The sequence below is a fragment of the Talpa occidentalis genome, unplaced genomic scaffold, assembly GCF_014898055.3.
Source record: "Talpa occidentalis isolate TD23 unplaced genomic scaffold, MPIMG_talOcc4v2.1 talOcc4.7, whole genome shotgun sequence".
Classification (NCBI taxonomy): Eukaryota; Metazoa; Chordata; class Mammalia; order Eulipotyphla; family Talpidae; genus Talpa; species Talpa occidentalis.
The window spans coordinates 99,846,050-99,865,597 of NW_023605083.1; the positions used below are offsets into that span (position 1 = coordinate 99,846,050).

At 50.8% G+C, this 19,548-nt stretch overlaps 1 protein-coding gene across 1 annotated transcript; it reads right to left on the bottom strand.

Moving 5' to 3' along the window:
• Window positions 1–862: 862 nt before the first annotated feature.
• Window positions 863–18,598, bottom strand: DRG2 (developmentally regulated GTP binding protein 2). The gene is made up of 13 exons (XM_037492504.2): window positions 18,428–18,598; window positions 14,663–14,823; window positions 11,051–11,140; window positions 10,420–10,480; window positions 8,722–8,812; window positions 8,076–8,148; window positions 7,897–7,987; window positions 6,946–7,043; window positions 6,472–6,548; window positions 5,094–5,182; window positions 4,195–4,253; window positions 2,182–2,235; window positions 863–1,813 (listed from the first exon to the last, which is right to left on the bottom strand). The coding sequence occupies exons 1-13, from the start codon at window positions 18,489–18,491 to the stop codon at window positions 1,727–1,729; spliced, it is 1,095 nt and encodes a 364-aa protein (XP_037348401.1). The 5' UTR covers window positions 18,492–18,598; the 3' UTR covers window positions 863–1,726.
• Between the last annotated feature and the right edge of the window lie 950 nt (window positions 18,599–19,548).

Here is a 19,548-nt window from a genome sequence, read left to right on the forward strand (position 1 = left end):
AAGGACTCAACAGACTGCCTGATCCATGGACACACAGACCCAGCCCCGGTAACCAGCCCATCCATGGTGTGGCCGTGGTGGCTGGAGCTGTCAGTGCCGCCCCCGAGCCCACACTGCCTGAGCACATTTGGCTCATCTCCCACCTTTTCCAGCTTGGACCAAAGAACAGGCCTGGGTCCAATGCCTGTGAACCCAGGGCCCTTTCCTACCTGTAAGGCAGGAAGGGGCGGTGACCATCACCAGGCAGAAACTATCACTTAGGACCCCATGGCCAGCCTCATGGTATTTGGGAGGGCTGAGGAAAGCTGCTAAGCACTTACCCACAGTTGCGAAGAGGGGAATCGCCTGGGCATCATCATGTCCATTTTATAGGTGAAGAAAATGAGGCTCAAAGGACTTCACGGTGAGTTATGAGCAAGGGCCCAGCCATCCCCTTCCCTCTTTTCCCTGCATTTCGGGGGGCTAGTGGCAGACCCCAAGGCCAGGATTTCCTTACCTGCGTCCCGTAGCCTGTTCTCTGGCTGCATGCCGTCAAATGGGGGTCCTGTAGCTGGCTGCAGGAGCACAGCCGGCCCAGCCGGCCCAGCCGAGCAGCTTAATGTTATAGAAAAGGGAGGCCCAGCCCACCACGCCAACCGCCTGGGGCTCCATGTATATTTAATTATGTCTATTATTCCTGTTTTGTCTCTGGAAAGGAGCCTGAGCAGGTGACAGAGGAGCTGGGAACAGCCTGGAGAGCTGGGCAATAGGCCTGCTCCACCCTAGCTAGGAGGAAGACCCCAGGGGAGCTCGCTACCCCTCCTGGCTCAGTGCCCAGCAGCCTCAGGAGGTGCCATATCTGGGGCTTACAGTCCCTGGTAAACTCTCTCAGGTAGACCCTGCCCTGGCTTGCATCTACCCACTCTCTGATCAATAGGCTTATAGTTTCCTCCCCCACCGAACCTGATAACCAAGTTTATCAAATTTACAAAATAGTCCTCAGTCTGAACAGATTGATTTTACCTTTTATTTCAGAAAGAGCCAGAGATCAGGAAGTTCAGAGAGAAAATATATAGACCCCAAACTCCAAAGGCCCCACCCTCAATGTTTGTACAGGATCTGGGTCCTGGGGCTGAGCAGGGATTGCCCTGGAGGGGTGGTATTTCAGGGCTCATCCCAGGCTTTGGGGAGGGGGGTGAGCTGGGCCTTTAAAGCCTGTTCCCCTGTTTCGCCACAGGGGAACCCTGTGTGTATGTGGGTGTGTTTGTGGATATTCTTCCTGGGAGGTCTCCTCCCCAAGTGCCAGAGAAGCTGGCAGGAGCTAAAGGGCCGAGGTGCCCTCGCAATAATTACTGCCTCCAGGCAGCCTGGCTTTCCCACCCCAGCACCAAGCAAGTTATCTGCACGAAGACGTGCCTGGGTGGTAGGTGGGCAATTTGCTACCTTGAGTGTCCCAAGGAGGCTAGAGTAGGGCACAGGCCCAGAGCTCCAAACTCAAGCCCCATCTGAGAGGACAGTCTTATAGGAAATACCCCCAGCCCAGCCCAAGTCCCCCAACCTCATCCCTCTGCCCCAACATATTCTTTATCATCTGCCTACTGAAGAAACTTCTGGAAATAGCAGAGACTTGAGGTACCCCTTCCTGGGGTTTGTGTATTTGTATTTTTCCTATTTGGGCTTTGGTGTATCCCAAGAAGTCCAACTCTCCAGAGAGAAAGAGTGGGTGGGTGGGTATCAGCAGGAGTCACTACTTCTTGACGATCTGGATGACATCCTCGTGCTCCATGGTGTGGGTCAGGCCTACTCGCTGTGGGCTATACTTGGTGCTGGTGCCCTGGCCAGGGAGAGGGGGATGATAGAAGGACCATATAAGCTTCCATACTGACCAAGGCCAAAGCTGATGGGGCTACCAGTAGGGGAAGGTATGTGTTAATGCCAGGCTCTGAAGGAGAGGTCCCCGCACTCGCAAAACCCACAGGCCTCATATAGCAGGACTCTTCAGGCGTCTGACCATCCCTGGATCCCATAGGTGGAAAGGACCGAGTCAGCATGCACACCCCATGGATTGGGACAGACACTCAGACATGCCGGCCCACACACGGGACAGGGACACCACGCAGAGAAGTGTGAGTGCCTGGTTCCCGCCTAACGCAATGACTGTGTTGGGCTGACCCCAAGCCTGCCTCTCATCCAGACACTTACCCACACCAATGCGTACTTGAACTGGCTGGCGAGTGACCGGTGGATGCGGTGGCACTGGTGAATGGAGAGAGTCAGACAAGATAAGGCTCCTCCAGCCCCACCCCAAGCTTGGTCACACTACCAAGCTTTGGGCATATGCTAAACAGTAGCGATTCCCAAGGATGGTACTCAAATAGCACTGGCCTTGTGTCAAGGAAGGACAAGTGGTCAATCCACATGCAGCCTCAAAATCACAGGTTACTCTGATGCTCCACTTCCAGGTCTGTCTAAGGGCTATGGGACCTAGTTCTAGAGCAAAGTCCAGGACCAGGCTGTCCGCGCCCTCTACCCACCTTGCCCAAATATCAGACCTGACAGATATCCCTTTAGGTGGGCAACACCCACCTTAGCCTAGAGTTACTGTGTCTGGCCACTGTCCATCAGACCTCCTGGTCACACATAGCTTCATTCATCCCACCCCCAGGCCAGTTCTCATGCGCTGGAATGCCCAGGTAGGGCCAAAGGTCACAGGAGTCACAGTACACTGAGGAGGCCAGAAGGAAAACTGGGAGGGGTGGTGAGTTCTCCCTGAGAATATGGACCCTTGGTTGTACGGTGCTGGGTGGGCGTGGTGGAGGTGGGCTGAAGACGTATGTACTGTGTGCCCACAAACCTTACAGGCCCTAGTCAGAAACCAAATGCTATGGCCCAGCTTCTGTGAGAAGGGCAGATATCAGGCCTGTAAGAACATTTCCTGAGTGTATATGGGATACTAGCCTGACCCAGTCTCCAGGTGAGTGAGGTTGTAATGTCTGCTAAGTGACAAGCGCAGATAATCACACAATCGCTTCCAACAATCACTACTTTCTGATGTCCAGATTTTAGCTATGGTCTGCATATGGATTTTGTGCTTTATTCAGTTTGCCCAACAACAACAAACTTCCTGGCCAATTTACAAAACAGGATCATAGCTGCAGGGATTCTCCTGAGACCCTGAGGGATTTGGGAGTTCTGGGCTGGTGCTCAGGCCTTTGAGGCAGATGGGGTGTGTGCTCCCTAGTTTGCTATAGGCCCCATATCATGCCCTGACACTACGGTCAAGCATTATAAGCAGGATCCATTCATCCTCTAGCTCTGGTTCTTCTCTCGGCACTTGTGTCACCAGCAACAGGGGAGAATGGAAGACTATCTTTTTAGGTCTGGGCTAGGTGCAATACATAGGTCCTGAGCGTCAGTGACCCCTACGACACAAGGACAATGGCAGTACGGGCGAGCGACAATGGGACTGCCTGGCTCCTGTGTCTACCTGCAGGCCTTTCCTTACCCTTGGGTCTGGCATCTGCTGTTTTTTACCTTCTGTGCCAGCTGATGGCTAGGAATTAGCATTCCTCATATTGGCGCCCAATGATGGGGCTTTGTACCTATTATTCCCAGTGTATAGACCACTTTCCCCTGCTGCTAGCTTCTGCTTTTGTTATGAGCTAGGGCAGTTTGTGCTAGCTTCAGGAAACATTCAAAACCATCCCTAGGTGGAGAGCGGGATATGGGACCACTGAGGGCTGACTGGGGGCAGGAAGCCAGCAGACATTAAGCGACATGGGAGGCCACAACTCAAAAGTCCAGGCCAGCACTGGGGAAACGGATTTGGATACAATACATAAGTGTCTCCGGCAGCAGATACCTGATGGAATACCCAAGGAGTCTGCAGCTCTGGGATATGGCAGGACAGTGATGACCACTATTTGCTGGACACCTACCCAGTACCAGACAACATGCCGACAGATTCCCATGCTTGACCTCAATCAACCACCCCCTAAATACCAATGGGATGGGCAGTAGCACCACTATCTTACAGGAAAGGGATGGAGTTTCAGCATGTGGTATGGAAGGGATACAACCCCAGCTGTCGTTCGAGGTGGCCCTCAGCCATTCTCCATTGCAGTGTATGTAGCCAAGGGCTGGAGAACCCCAGGTAGAAGCTGAGAGGGGACAGAGATTCCTGACCCCCCGTCAAGGCAGGTCTCATCAACTCACCACATGCTCTACAGAGGCTCCTTTCCGGAGGATGATGGCGTCGGTGAAGTCTGGCCTCTCTGCACAGGTTAAGGTTGGGTGGGGAAAGGGTGGGGTGGGGGAGGGGTGAGTAGGGGAAGGGTAGGTCAACCATAGTCACGGCCCACATGCTGCTCTATGGTTCCTTTATATAAGGAAACAGAAGCCCTCTAGCCCTGAGACTTCATCTACTCTTTCTCCCCTATTCGGCATACCCGTGCCATAGATCCGGTGCTATCTTCTGACCTTGACCTTAATGCAGAAAATCAAGGTAAATCCAAGTCCAGAATCAAACTGCCTCTGAGTCATGAGAGCCTGAACTGAGATGAGGAATGGGGAGCATCTGAGCAGAACTGGCCAAGATGTGACAGCTGCTTTTATTAAGTCAGGGGTGGCACATCCTACTGTCAAGGTCAACTTTTGACCAAGTTAAATCGCTAGAACTTGGTCAGTGGGTGTGAGGTATGGGGACATGAGGGATGTCTGCTGTGCAGTCACCTAAAGTTCTGACATGGGGCTGTCAGTGGTGGGAGAGATCAACAGGTGGGTTACTGCTATAGCATCTGGGCAACTCTAGGACAGCCTCTATCTCTCTGGCCCCCACCCCTAGTTCTCCAACTTCTCAGGGTAGCCTCAAGACCAGTAGCCCCAAAACTCAGCATTCTCTGCTATAATGGGTCAGGCAGAGGTTTATCAGCCTGGAGTAGAGGACAGTGCAGGCTCTGAGATGGGGGAAAGGCTGGGGCACATAAAGACAAGTTGGACCAGGGGCAGGGGCTAGGTGGGCACTGGGCCCTCTGGGCACCACATGCAAAGCCTGGCAGACCTCTTAGCAGGGTGAGGCTCAGCCCATTTAACAGGTCTCAGGCTACCCGACTCACGTCCTCTCTTTTTGGTATAGATGCAGGTGAGGGCCAAGTACTCCCAGAGCATTTCAAGCAAGTAGTCCAGGTTCAGCTTCATGCCGCAGCTGTGAAGGAGGAAGGCAGTCAATCAGTGGAGCTCCGTGGGCTCAGAGGCTGATAGTGCCTGCTTTCTCACTATTGTGTAGACAATTTCCATCTGGCTGGGCACAGTCATCAAGACCAGTGTGGCTCAACCGGGGCCTGGGGAAATGAAGCCTGCATTTCTGATGCTGGCTTGACACTTCAGCTGCCCGAGCCTCTAGTCACCCATCACAGTCACGTCCAACGGAACTCAGCCTCTCCTGAGGCCACGGTTGTGATCTGCGGAGGGCACATGGCATCTGTAATTGATGCGGGAGCCTGAAGGTCAGGCTTGCCTCCTGGCTTTACTGTGAGGAGACTGGCAGGGCTGGGGTGGGAGTCTGAGCAGAGGCTGCCAATTCGAAGTTTGCCATCCATAGAAGGCAGGAGGGCTGCCAGGGGCCCAGGGCAACCCAGCTGGCGTTTTAGCCATGGGGTGGACCCAGGACTAATCATCTGCAGCAGCAGGAGCCTGGGCAGGTATCCCGACTTCCACAGAGCTGCTGTGACTTGGGCAGGCAGAGGTGCTCTGAAGCCCTGAGGGCAGGCATGTCCTCAGACAGCTCCTTAAGGAAACCTGGGTGCAGTAGCAGGAGGAGCTGTAGCAATCCTTGAGGGAGAGGCCACTCTGCTGATTTTGTAGCAGCTAGCAATGCCCAGGCAACAGTCCTCACACTTGGGTTCAGCATCCTCACCCAACATTTGTACCAGTCAACCCCACTTGGCCCCTCAGCATCTTGCTCCCATAAGCCAAGCCCCACAAGTGAAGTTATAGTGTCTAGTTTGAGCTGAGACAACAGCAAAGGATCCGTCCCCAAAGTGCAACCCCGTGGGCTGGTGGGGAGTGAAAAAACAGCCATCAATCAAAGCACAGGTGGAACCCCCAGAACATTCTGCAGGAAGGGGCAGGAGCCAGTGGCTAAGGATGCCCCGCTTGCTAAGGACTTCAGTTCTGTTTTCCCTCAACTGTGGTGAGAGAAGCCACACAGGTCAATGGTTCATACCCCAAGGCCTTCTGGGGAACTGCGGTTAACTAAGCTAGGAATCCTCCTAATATTCTTAACCATTTCCCCAGGGGAATGAATCGCTGTTCTCTTAACCACAGCTCATCCAACATTACCCACCCTGCCCAAGTTGATTCAGGGTGGGACTGGGCAAAGGTCACCAGAAACTATCAGGAGGGTCTCCTCTGCCCCGGGCTGTGCCAAGGAGGCTTTGACTGATGGGCTTACAGAGAAAGGACACCAGGGCAGCAAGATGCCAGGAGCCTCACCTGATGACCACACTGTTTGGTTTCCGGGCCAGGCGGTCCACTTCTTCCATCGAGATCTGGTCAATTTTGTTATAAACCTGGGGTTGAAAAGGTGGAGGTGGTTATGAGGCATGGAAAGGAACTAAGCAGTGCAGGAAGAGGCCCCACCAAAAGCCATGGCCCTGCCCACGGCTCCTCCCTCTGTCTGCTGTGGCTGAGGGGTGAGTGCTAAGAGTCCTCCTCTGGCAATGCCTCAAGTACAGAGAAAGGCCAAAGGGGACTGGGTTGCTGGCATCCCCCGAAGTAAGGGCTGGGCTAGAGCCCCAATGTCAAGCTAGACATGTCTGGAAGACTTAAGCAGTGACTGGGAGGCAGAGAAGGGTAGGTTAGAGATAGTTCCAGGCTCTTTCCATTCCTCTCAGAAGCCTGCCTCCCTTCAATCAGCCTGGGATGAGGGCTCCCACATATGAGCACCTGGGGGCTGGTGCCACTTACATACAAGCAGGGCATGTATACTCGGTTGCCTACGATCACATCAATGAACTCATCTGGGGAGCAGTCTTCTCGGAAAAGCACTTCTGCGTTGAAGATTTCTGAGGGACTCAGATTAAGGGCAACCTGTGTGACAGAAGCCCCTTGTCCCCCAAAAGAGGAGGGCCTGAAATGTGCTGGCTGAAAGGGACGTGGGAGGATAGCTGCTTGTGTGGTCTGGGCAGATTTTAAAGTTCAGGGACTGCTTTCAGCCACCCCCCCCACCCCCACCCCAAAGAAACCACAAAATACAAAAGTTTCAATCAACAGTTAAAATTTTCGTTTAGGCAAGGAAATCCCCCAAATCCCCAAAGCACCCCAGGTTTCATTGCCAGGAGTGCTGTTTGAAAGCACTATCCAACCCAACTTCTCCCCACGCAGACGGCTCCTGTGGGAGCATCTACCTCCACTCACACACCTGCAGTGGTAACAGTCCCATCAGGGGTCTCCCTTTGTTAACTCGACTCTGCCTCTGGGGCGCTGTCTGGTGTTTCAGGGCCTGGAGAAGCCCCAGCCCCCTGGCAATACCTAGTGGTGTGCGTAAGCCAAGGCTTCCCCATGCCAAAAATCTCTGGTCCCCAGGGATTGTTTCTCTCACCATCATCAATCTTCTTTCCTTCCTTCCACCTCATCTGGCGGGCTGCCACAGCACCCAAGAGCCAGGAAGTCACTGTTGAGGGCATGGCTGTACCCGGCCAGCCTGAAGCTCAGTGAGCACAGAGGCCAAGGAGACAGGAAATACCTCATGTTAACTGGATGCAGCTTTCCTAGAGGTGCTCAGGTGGGTCCAGAGGCTTGGGTGGTCTGTTGTCACCTGGGCCCCAGGGCCTCCTGTCTCAGGCAGCCTCCCCACTCGCACCCTGGGCACTGTGGGCACTCCTCTTTTGGGAAGCACCCCTCTTTTGGGAAGGATACTGTATTCATGCAGGATTAGCTGTACCAGCTTTTCTGAGCACTGGGTCAGCGTGACTGTGGAGTTAAAGGAGATGCCACCGCCTTTCTTGGGCTAGAGTAGAGAGAGGGAAAACTATTGAAGGAGCAACTGCAATAGCCCCCCTCCACCTGCAGGGCAGCCCGCACTCGAGGGGCCTCACCTTGAAGTAGATGTTGGGCTTGTGCTTGTTGAGGCGGATGCCCACCGACTCTAGCTCCTTCTCCAGCAGAGACCTGGCAGAACCCCACAAGCCTTCATGGGTGCCCAGTGCCATGTTACACAGGAAGCACCTGCCCACCCAGGACCAATGTCCCCCTCTACTTGCCCCCAGCCACCCAAAACTGCAGAGGAAACACCTTTGAGCCCTCTGCCTAGTCAGGGGTGACTGACCAGGTGTGTGCAGAGGCAGGCCTGATGGCAGGTCGCAGCTGCAGGGGGATGGGATCAAGGCAGGTTCTGGACAGTGACTGAGTGTAAGTGGGAGCCAGGGTCAGATGACCCCAGCCAACTTATGCTGCAGGGGGCTCCTTGCATGGGCTATACCAGTCCATGAGACCAAGGCCCCCCACCACAAGATGGCTTTGAGTTGGACACAAGCCTCAAGAAGTGTTGGTTCCAGGGTGGTCGTGTTGGGTTTAGCCTGTGTACGGTGCTGCCGCTTACCCCGACACAGGATAAGGCCAAGCACCCCTTGGACTGCCCAGCATGAGCTCAGGGACACAAGAGATGGAGCCAGTGTTCCAGTGCCACACTCGGGTGCCTTCCCAAATAACTCAGTCCTCTGCCCTCTGCCCCACCCTGCAGACCTCTGCACCTCTCCCTTGGTGGCATCCAGCATCATGATGACAACGTCAGCCGTGCGAGCCACAGCGATCACCTGCCGGCCACGGCCTTTCCCTGGAGAGGTGGAAGGGATGAAGTTATACTGTGAATAGGTAGGACACGTGTGACCTACCCCCAGTCCTTGGGACCCAGACTCCTGTCCTTCACAAACCCATCATGGTCTCTGCCACACGCTGTTCCCCAGGGCTGTGATTTCCTTGGCATTTTCCCTAAATCCATGTGTTCTTTTACTCGTAGAGACTCTTTGAAAAGACCTGTCAGCACAACCTCAGGAGGAACAAGGTCCTTCCCTTGCCCCTACTGTGCACAGGGCCTGTTGAGTGCTGCATGACATTTCCTTACTCTTGAAAACTACCCTCCCTGTGCCATGAATGTCACCACGCTCATTTCACAGATAACTGAAGCCTGGCTCACAGATTCTCAATTACTTGTCCCAAGATCACAAAGCAGTACAGTGCCAGGATTTGAATTTGTCTGTGTGTGGGGTGATAGGACCGATCTACCCAGGGCTGCGACAGGACCACACAGGGGTAGGCACTTTAGGACTGCCACATAAAGGCCAAACCCCGTTATTATCAGATGACCAGAGGAGTCAAGCACTGTGTGCCAGTCATACAGGAGCTGGGGGGCTGGGAGTGCAGTACCAGAATCCAGGGGGTATGGGTTTCAACTATGACCCACCCTCCTCTTCAGGGAATGAGGGGTGAGACCAGGTGATTTCTATGGCCAGCTGCCTTGGACTGTCTCTCTTGACTGCCTTTGACTTCCCCCACAGTGGCGGGACTACCTCCAGGCCCTGACATGCTAGCTGGGACAACATTCCTCGGGGACTTTAACCATCCCCCACCACTATATGCTGCCCTAATTCAAGTGGGCAAGACTTTACCCTGAGGTAAAGGTGAGGGTGGTGGGGTATGGGAGGTACAGAGGAGAAGTGGCAACTGGCCCGCCTAGGGAGGAGGCCAGGTTGGGCTGTTGAGTCAAGAGAGGCCAGCTCCAACCCCAACTCTGCCACTTAACAGCTGAATAGTCATTTAGGGCAAACCCTTTACCTTTCTGTCCCCAAGTTTCCTCTGGGTTATGAAAAGGAAATGATGATAGTCCCTAAGTTGCTGGGCTATCTGAGGATTATGCAAGATAATGAGGTCAACACAGAGCCTGACACTGAGCAAGAACTGGACAATCATCAACAGCTGCAGTAGTGACCTGCCACCAGAAGCCAAGGGTAGGTTCCTACCACAAAAAGCCAAAACAACCAAGGATAGGGCTCCAGGACTAGGATCATGGTCCACACTAGCCAACTAACAAGCATCCACTCCTCACTGGGGACCTGTCCAGCAGTGCAGCAGATACCTGGAACCAAAGTGGGCATTCAAGCTTGTCTGGTGGTTGCGTGACCTTGGGCAAGTCATTTCACTGCCTCAGTTTCCTTGGTTTTCAATTGGGAATTCCAAGGACTCTATGAGGCCAGAAGCCCTCAGATATAGTACACTGAGCAGTGCAAAGGGTTGAGTATACCTCTCGCCTGTCAACCCTCACTAATCACACCCAATTTCAACAGTGAGTCTAATCCACCAGCACTTCCCACATCTGCTGGGGGAGAGGGCAGGCTGGGTGCCAAGCTCTACCCTGTCTCCTACCTACTCACTCCCCTCTCTTACCTTGTGCTGCACCTTCAATGATTCCAGGAAGGTCCAGGAGCTGAATGTTGGCTCCTTTGTACTGGGATGCCAAAGAAAAGAAAATAAGGTGAGAATGGGTGAGGAAGGGCTCGCCTGGACCCAGGACACCTATAGTGGCCTGTGGCTCAGGAGCTGTGGGAAACCCAGGGATTAGTCTCCAGGGCCAAGTCTGAGTCTTATCTCTCACTGTCCACTGAGAAGCCACAGCAGGAGTGGTTGTTGAGTTTTTACGAACCTACAAAGCACACTGCTAATGGCAACAGCTTTCAAAAGTCAACTGATTCACTGTGGGAGACCCAAGGTCACAGAACTCTGGCTACCCAATACCCCAAAACTTTAGAGCATCCTGCCACCAGCCAGGAGTGACTGGAGCTGAGTGGTGCGAGGGAATGGAGCACAGAGGACACCAGAAGAACCATGGGAATCAGCCATGATCCCAGGACCCCAGGTTCTCGGGAGCCCCAGAAGCCAACATCCCCAGATATGCCAGGGCTTGACGGCAAAGAAGCCCAGTATACGTCCCTTTTGCAGGGGCACGCACACGTGACACACAATCACCAACACAAGCACACACCCATTCCCTTTCTGGGATGCTATGAACCCAACTTACCTCAATGACTCCAGGGATACATGTCAGGGTGGTGAATTCATAGGATGCCGCTTCACTGGCTGTGGAGGTCATTAGACTCAAGAAGGTGGACTAGGAGAAAAAGGAGGTCACTGCAGTGAGGAATCTTATCCCAATCTACTCAGAGAATCCCCATGGCTGCAGGCAGCAAGGAGACACCCTCTTATTCTCATCTTGGGTGGACGTGAAGGGACCAATAGCTAGAAAAGCCACCTCTGGTCCCATCCTGGAGGATCAGGCACTAGAGGTCCCCTAGGTTCCTCAGAAGCCTCAAGGCCATATCAGGTGGGTACAAGCACAGGTTCTATGTGGTTCCCCAGGTAAATCAGGGCCCTTCCCTAGTTTCACAAGACCCCACAGATCCTCCTGAGTAGCAGAGAACTTTAAGCAGTGATAGCCCCACAGTACTCCATGGTGCTACGTAGCCAGACAGCAGCAAGATGTGCAATGGAATGGCAACCTTCCAGTCCAAGACAGAGTCAGGAGGGGGGAAAAAGATGCTGTGAAGAAAGGAGCGTGAGCTGGAAGGACCTGGATGTGCACACTTATGCCACAGTTCACTGTGGGAATGGGGCTGTGGCTTGGATGACATTGTACGTCCTGAACCCACATCAATGGAAGACAAGGAGAACATGCATGCAGCTGGGTACCGACCATAAAATTGGATGGGGCCTAAGAGTGTTCCTGAAGATTAAGAAGCACGTACATATCCCAGGAAGGAATCCTGTAGACTGTGAAGCAGAATGCAGTCTTCCTCCAATCTGCGCCTGCCCCCAGCATACAGCCTTGCCCTGACACAGCATCACGTGTAGGGGGGCATGAGCAGATGCTGGGAAATGCTCCTAACTGTCCCCAGGTGGAGTCAACTAGCCCTTCTGTGGAGGGTAATTGGCAGGGCTGGGGCCATTTTTAAAACTACAAATCCTTGAGCCACCAAACCCACGTTGAGGGATATTTCCTCCAGAAATACCTGCTCTACTGCACAAACATCTAGCACAAGGACATTCACACTCAAAGCCTGGACAACCTAGTAATCCATTGGTACGGGAGGGATGGAACAGACTACTGATGACGACTGGACTACAGCACAGGGTTTTAGGCAGCTGTTAAGAGATGAGGGAACTGTAGTGTATGAACATGACTGGTGTCAGCAGTGAAGTGAAAACTTCAGTGACAAACGCTGGTGTCTAATTTTCATTGTATGTGCATGGAGAAAGGGGAGAGTCAAAGAGGAGCTCAATTTCCACCTTCACCACCCCCATGTAATGACACATACCCAATGTAATGACACATACCCATTACACAGGTGGCAGGAAAAACAAAACACAGGGTAAACTCCCCAGCCTGCAGCCAGCACTCAAGAAGTGGCAGCTGTTATTAACGTTCCCTGTGCGTGGCCTACATACTGGGCTCAAAACACTTTTTAGCTGAATTGATTTAAAAGCTGCTCCACCAGCCCCCAATCCAGGCCACCTGGTTGTTGCTCACTTGGCCTACATCTGAGCAACTTCTTCACTGGCCTCCCTGCTTTCACCCTGTCCTGTCCCAGCCTATCATCTGCACCACAGCCAGAGTGATTCTCTCATAAAGTCAGTACCCACCTGGTTTCTAAATGCTACCATTATTCAACAAAAGGAATTAGGACTAGTCAGAGAATTGGCTGATTCTATCACTAGGGAAGGGAATGTATGAGATGGGCCTGAAGCATCTCGCAGTATCAGAAAGTGTTAAAAAACCAAGACAGAGTATGTCAAAGAAACCAAATGAAGCAGCATAAAAGCTAGAATAATTTCAGCAACAAAATAACACAGCCTATAACCTAAAGTATAAAATAAATTCCCATAAGTTGCTATACTATAAATAGACAATTAAATAAAATAAATGGGACAGGGAAGAGACAAATCTGTGCAGAAGAACGCTAAATAATCTGTAGAGATATTCCCCACTGTAGGAGCTGGTACTAACCCCATTGTTTATTTGTGGGCTGTACATAGTAATTTCCTTCCCAAGGGGACAGTGTGAATGGGGAGGAAATTGGAAAGTTTGCAGTGGAGAAACTGACAAACACTCCCTCAGCCAGGTGATCAAGGTCAACATCCACAGTGGTAAATCATGTTGATAGTATACACCCTTGATATGTGATAAAAATGGCACTTCATCTCTGTGGTCTTCTCCCAAAACCCACGACTCCAGTCTAAAATGAGAAAAATACCATATAACGGCCAACTGAGGGGCTTTTTCCAAAACACCTGACTAGGACTTGTCAAAACCCTCAAAATCATCAATTCAAAGCAAGTCTAAGAAACAGTCATAGTCTAGAGGAGTGTAAGGAGACATGACAACTGGTACAGAAAAAGGATATTAAAGATATTAAAGAAAAACAAAGGAAATCTGAATAAAGTGTTAACTTTAGTTAATAACAACAGATCGATATTGATTCATTAGTTGTGACAAGTATACTCCAGTAGTCTAAGATGTTAATAATAGGGGAAACTGGTATGGGGTATCAGGAATTATCTGTATTATCTTTGCAATTTTTTTTGTAAGTCCAAGACTATTCCAAAATTTCAGATTAAATTCCCTTTTGGGGGCCTCCCTGGTGGCGCAGGCGGTTGAGCGCAGCGCTGTGAGGTTGTCCACAGGTTCTGCGGTGCGGGTTCAATCCTGGCCAGCCAGAGAGTTACCCACATGGCGCGGCAGACCTCTCCTGTCTCGCCCGCTGCTCCCCTCAGCAGTGTATTTTGGTCAGTCTGCCAGTTCTGTTCCCTGCTCTGTCTCTGGTGAAACCTCTCACCCTCCTGCAAATATGGCATGTACCCCAGTTGATATATAAATAAACAAAATAAATCTTAAAAAAAAAAAATTCCTTTTTGGCTCAAAATCCCGTAATATGTATTTTATACTAATCTTTGGAGCTTACAGAAGAAACCATGTAGAAAATTGCAGTGGACACCACTGCACACTTTACTGAAAGTCAAAGTCACAGAGTGGCCTAGATGGTCACCCAATCTCTAATTTGTTTCCTATTATTCATCCTGCTGCTCCTGCAGACTTAGCCATCCTAGCTCCCTTGAACATGCCAAGTGAACTCCCGCCTACCGGTCTTGGTACTCAGATTCCTCTGCCTAAAATGGTCTCTCTCCAGGGCTTGCCAAGCTTCTGAACTTCCTTCGGACTTCTGCTCACCACAAGACCTTCCTTCCTGGACCTAATAACATGTGTTGGTAGGCGCTTGGCCCTCCCAGCACCCCCTCCAGAGCTGCCCTCACCACTTGATCTCTTACTCTGTTTGCTTACTGTCTCCTGGAGAATGGGAGGTCTATGTGGACAGGACCAGAACTGTCTCATTCCCTGCCTATCTCCAGCACTTGGTAGAAAGTTGGTGCACCAGAAGAGTTAGAAACAAATGAAGTTACTGCTGCTAGAAAGAAGAAAGAAACGTTCTCCAGGTTAGGATAAAAGGACTGTACCAGATTCCTAGGGGGGATTTTTTGATCCTGGAGCTAATCTAGAAGACAGTGACAGGAGGCGAAAACAGTCATGTTTGAAAGAAGATGACCTGCCTTTCTCCCCAAGGCCCACACTGTCACTGACCTTACCCACAGAGGGAAATCCAATCAGTGCCACACGAGCATCGCCTGACTTCATGACATCGAAGCCTTCTCCTTTGGATGAGGCTGATTTGGACGGTTCCAGGAGCTGAGCCCTATACTTGGCCAGTTTTGCTTTCAGCAGGCCCAGGTGATACTCAGTGGCTAAAGGACATAAAGCAAAATGGAAGGTAAGTGCCTGGGGTATCCAAGCCTCTTGGTTCAGAAGGGGTCCCCCACACAAGCAAGTGTTGGTCAGGAATATCAGAACTGGACAGCAGATATTGCCAAGATCAGGAAAGAAAAACCTACCCTTCTGCTTAAAATGTCCCCTTGGGCCCTCCCTGGTGGCGCAGCGGTTGAGCGCTGGGTTGCGAAGCTGCCCACAGCCTCTGTAGCGCCGGTTCAATCCCTGACTGCTCCCTGGCCACCAAAGGAGGGTCCCACATGGCGCGCAGACCTCTCCTGCCGCCCACTGCTCCCCTCAGCAGTGTACTTCGGTCCTTCTGCCTGCTCTGCTCCCCGCTCTGGCTCTGGTGAATTCTCTCACCCTCCCGCACTTCTGACTGTACCCAGTGCTTGTATAAATAAATAAACCTTTAAAAAAAAAAGTCCCCTTGGCTTCTTTATTTAGGATGAAAGTAAATCTCCTTATTGAGATCTAAAACCCTAGGTCAGTGGTTCCCAATGGGGGCAGCACCACTCCCTGGGGGAACATTCTAGACATTCTGGGGAATGTTTTCTGTTATTACTCCAAAGGTGAAGTCTCAATGGCATTTATAGGGCAGGTACGAGGGAAGCCAGTTACCCTACAAGACACGAGTCAGTCCAGCACAGTCAATTGTCTTATGCATCACTGACTTTTCTCATATTCCAAAGATATCCACAGAGGGAAAATCTGAGTTAGGGTCACTTGAGCCTAGATCCCATTTCACACATAAACAGAGTGGTTTTTTGTGTGTGTGGTGTTAACAAAATGCTGAAATTTCCAGGAAGGCAACTACTGTGTGTGTTAAGGGAAGACTGTCATGTTTTCTTTGCAACATTACCTATTGCTGCTCACCATCTTAGGACCCCAGGCTACCAACTGTGAAATGGCTGAGTCACCGACACAACACTCTCACACTGATCTAAATCATGTCCCCAGTGATCTACCAGGGGGTGCAAGCATCAAACTTCTTCATTGTCACTTTATTTTATCTCGGTTGTGCCCCAATACTTACATACTGAAATAAACACTACTTTCATTATACTTTCCTTCTTCTCTGTCTTTATATTACCATTAGGGCATGAAATTAATCTTTTTTCAAATTATGTGTAAGAAAGTTGTTATTGATGGGGAATTGCATCTAAGGACCATAAGGGGGTTGTTACAACATCTTCCACTATAAAAGCAGGCTCTGTCAAGATTGAGAACCAGAGTTCTAGGTGACCTGATCCCTGGCTACTTCTCTAGTTCCACTCCAGCCAAAGTTTGTTTCTTCAGAACACACTGACCTTATTTCTGCCCCAGGGCCTTTGCACTTGACGTCCCCTCCATTTCAACCTTATCTTCTCAGGGCTGGCATCTTTTCAACATTCAAGGGTCAGCTCAAATGCTACCTCTTCAAAGAGGCCTCTCCTGCTTGGCCTTGGAGTGCAGTGTCACGCAGTGGTAAGAGCCTATGTTGGAATTCTACCCTGCTATTACTGGCCAATTTACTATGGAAAAGTCACTTAATTTCCTGTGCCTGGGAAGTAAGAATGTTAACAGTACTAACTACATCACTGGATTTCTGTAAGGATTAAAGAAAGTATGTTAAGAACAATAACTAGCAAATAGTAGGCACCCAATAACTAACTCAGTATTACTCTCTACATTAACCCCCAACCCTTTCTGTCTGATGATCCTGTTTATTGTTTTCATCACTTATAAATATTTGAAGTTATCGTGTTTCTTTACTTCCCTCACCTGAAGAGTGCTATAACTGGGACTGTCATTGTCGTCCCAGCTTCCAGCACAGGGTATGTGCTCTGGAAATGTTTTAGTAAGTAAATAAATGAATTGATGGCAGTGAGAAATGGTCAAGAGTGAGTTAAGCAACAATCAGGTCCACATGTTTGTCATTTCAACTCAAGATTCTGCGTATCTCTGAAGGGAAGGACAAGGTCTTAATCATCTTTATATCCTTCTCCTCTACCTCTTCCAAAGCGGCAGCATCTCTAGTCTCCCTGAACTACCTTGCTATTTTCCTTAAGCCTGTAATGATAACACACAGGGCAGCCAGAGAGAACTTTTAAAACAGAAATCAGACTGTGTTGCTTCCCTGCTTAACACCTATTGTCCTAAGAAAACAACTCAGACTCCTTCCCCTGACCCACAAGGCTACATGATTGGCCCTTTACTTTCCCATCACTGCACTCTAGCCACAGACCTTTTGGTCTTTGAACATACCAAGTTCATTTCTACCTCAGGGCCTTTCCACTAGCTGCCCTCTCTGCCAGGAACAGTCTTCCTCCAGATCTGTGTGGCTGCTTCTTTCTCATACCACTATCAGTTCGAATGCGCCCCCTGATGGTATTCTCTGATCACTCCTCTTTAGAGGCTCATGTCCCACACCTGACCTCTGCTATATCACCCTGGTTTGTCTTCATAGCATTTATCACTGACTGAAATGATCTTGTTTATTTGGTTGCTTGTTTACAGATTGTCCACTGGAAGGTCAGCCCCATGAGGGCAGGAATGTGCCTGCTGTGTTCACTGGCTTTAACCACAATGCCTAACACACAGAAAGGGCTCAGAAAATGTTTAAAGATTGAATGAATGATAGAAGTCCCTAACTCCTTAGCCCTCAGAATTAAATGGAAGCAAGGCACTGAGATCAGCCACCTACCATTCCTTGCTTTCTGTTCCTGCAGTCCCACAGCAAAACTGGCCAGGTGGTGGGCCTTACACACACTGGCCAACCAAACGTTTTGTTATTCCTGACCCATCTGATCTGGATTGTTTTCCTGACTGCCCCACAAACACACCATGCTCACATCAACTCCCATGCCTTTGCCTCAGCAAGTCCCACCTCCTCCCAGAAGCCTTCTTGGGTGTCACCATTCTCTCCTCACTCTCTTTGTGCAACTCCAGCCCTTACAATCTTAAGGCCAGATTTGTTGCTTCATTAGACGCTATCTACTTTGCCGGGTTTACTTTAAGTACTAGGCTCATCTTGTACCTACTGCTTTGCAAATGCTATCTAGTTTAGCTTTGTTGTGAGCTAAGACGGATCAGATGAGGGCACTGAAGTTCAAAGAGCCTTTCCAAGGTTTCCTGTAGTTAAGTGGAGGAGCCAGGGCTCAAACCCAGGTTCACTAGACCCAAGTCTTGATTGTCTCTATTCCACCTTGGGGCTCCGGGCTGCTAGGTGAGCTGTACCTGTGAAGGTCTCCTCCCAACTTCCCAGCACAAAAGGGACCAGTGCACTAAATTCCCAGGCCGGGCCATCAGGACATCAGAATTCAAATTCTGACCCTGTCTCTGTATTAGATATTTACTGTGGACTGGCATTTCTCTACTGGGTCAACTAGTTTGGCACTGATCAAATCTCTCAAGGGTCGCTTGCGGTCAGTCCCGGGCGTGGGACCCGCATCCTGCCCCGCCCGGCCTCAGACGCGCTGGGTAACCCGGTACTTCTCCACCGCCTGGGAGCTGGCTGTACCCAGGGGAGTTGTACCCCCATTTAACAGACAGGAAAACTGAGGCGGGCAGAAGGGAAGGCCCTGCCGGGTCGGCCCTCACCCTTGTTCTTCTGCGTCCGAGCGATCTCCTTTTCGATCTCGGAGATCTTCTCCAGGATCCCCATGGCGGCGGCTGAGCTGGGCGCACCGACAGAGGCAGCGGTGGCACCGGGAATTCCGGCCTGGCAGCGCCGGCGACAGAACACCGCGCGCCCGGAAGCCCACGGAGAACAGCGTCCTCGTGCGCCCGGAGTTCCGGGATTCAGAGTCCGGGCGGGCGACGTGGAGCAGAGTGCCTGACACTATTGGTTCCGCCCACTGGGTCCGATGGGTTGGGGGCTGCCCTTAGGATGGGGCGGGGCGGGGCTAGGAAGGGTGGGGCGGGGCTAGGCAGGGAGGGCGGGGCTATATCTTACCCGGGCTGAGGCGGGCAGGAGCAGCGCATGGGAGGCAGAAAGGGAATTTTGGGAGATAAACCCTGAACGGCAGTTCCCGAATGCAACTGACTTTGCTGCTCTAAAGGAAAGACGCTGAGTTGGAAAATTGGCGGCCCTTATTTTGTGTAGAAGTTAACAGCGGGTCCTCACTGCCACATTAACCAAATGTTCCCATTTAGCCTTATTACCTGCCATCCTGTGCATCTTGATATGATGCAGTATAAAGTACACAGCATCTCCTATGTGGAATTCTTGCCAAAAATAGTATTATTATGAGTTTACACACGAGGAAATATCAGACAATCTAGAAGTGATACATTATTTACAAGGCAAGTGGTCTAGGATCTTCAGAATTGTCAATGGTAGGAGTGGAGATGGAGTGCAAAGCAGGGGGGACTGTTCCAGATTAAAAGACGTTAAATATAACGTGTATACATTGCCTGGATTCTGGCTGAAGATTTTAAAAGTAGCCATAAAAATACATTTTTAGAACAACTGGGGGAAAGTTGGTTTTCATTGGGATATATTATGGAGTTACTACTAATTTTCCTGGATGTGATTATGTAGGAAAATGTCTTTATTCTTAGTAGATGCACAATGTGATGTTTAGGGGTTTTCTTTGTCCACTCAGGTTGCCATACACTGAGTGATTCAAATAACAGAATTCAAGTTTCTCACAATTCTAAAGGCTGAAAACAAAGATTAGGGTGACAGTATGGTTGGATTCAGGAGAGAGATGGCTTGC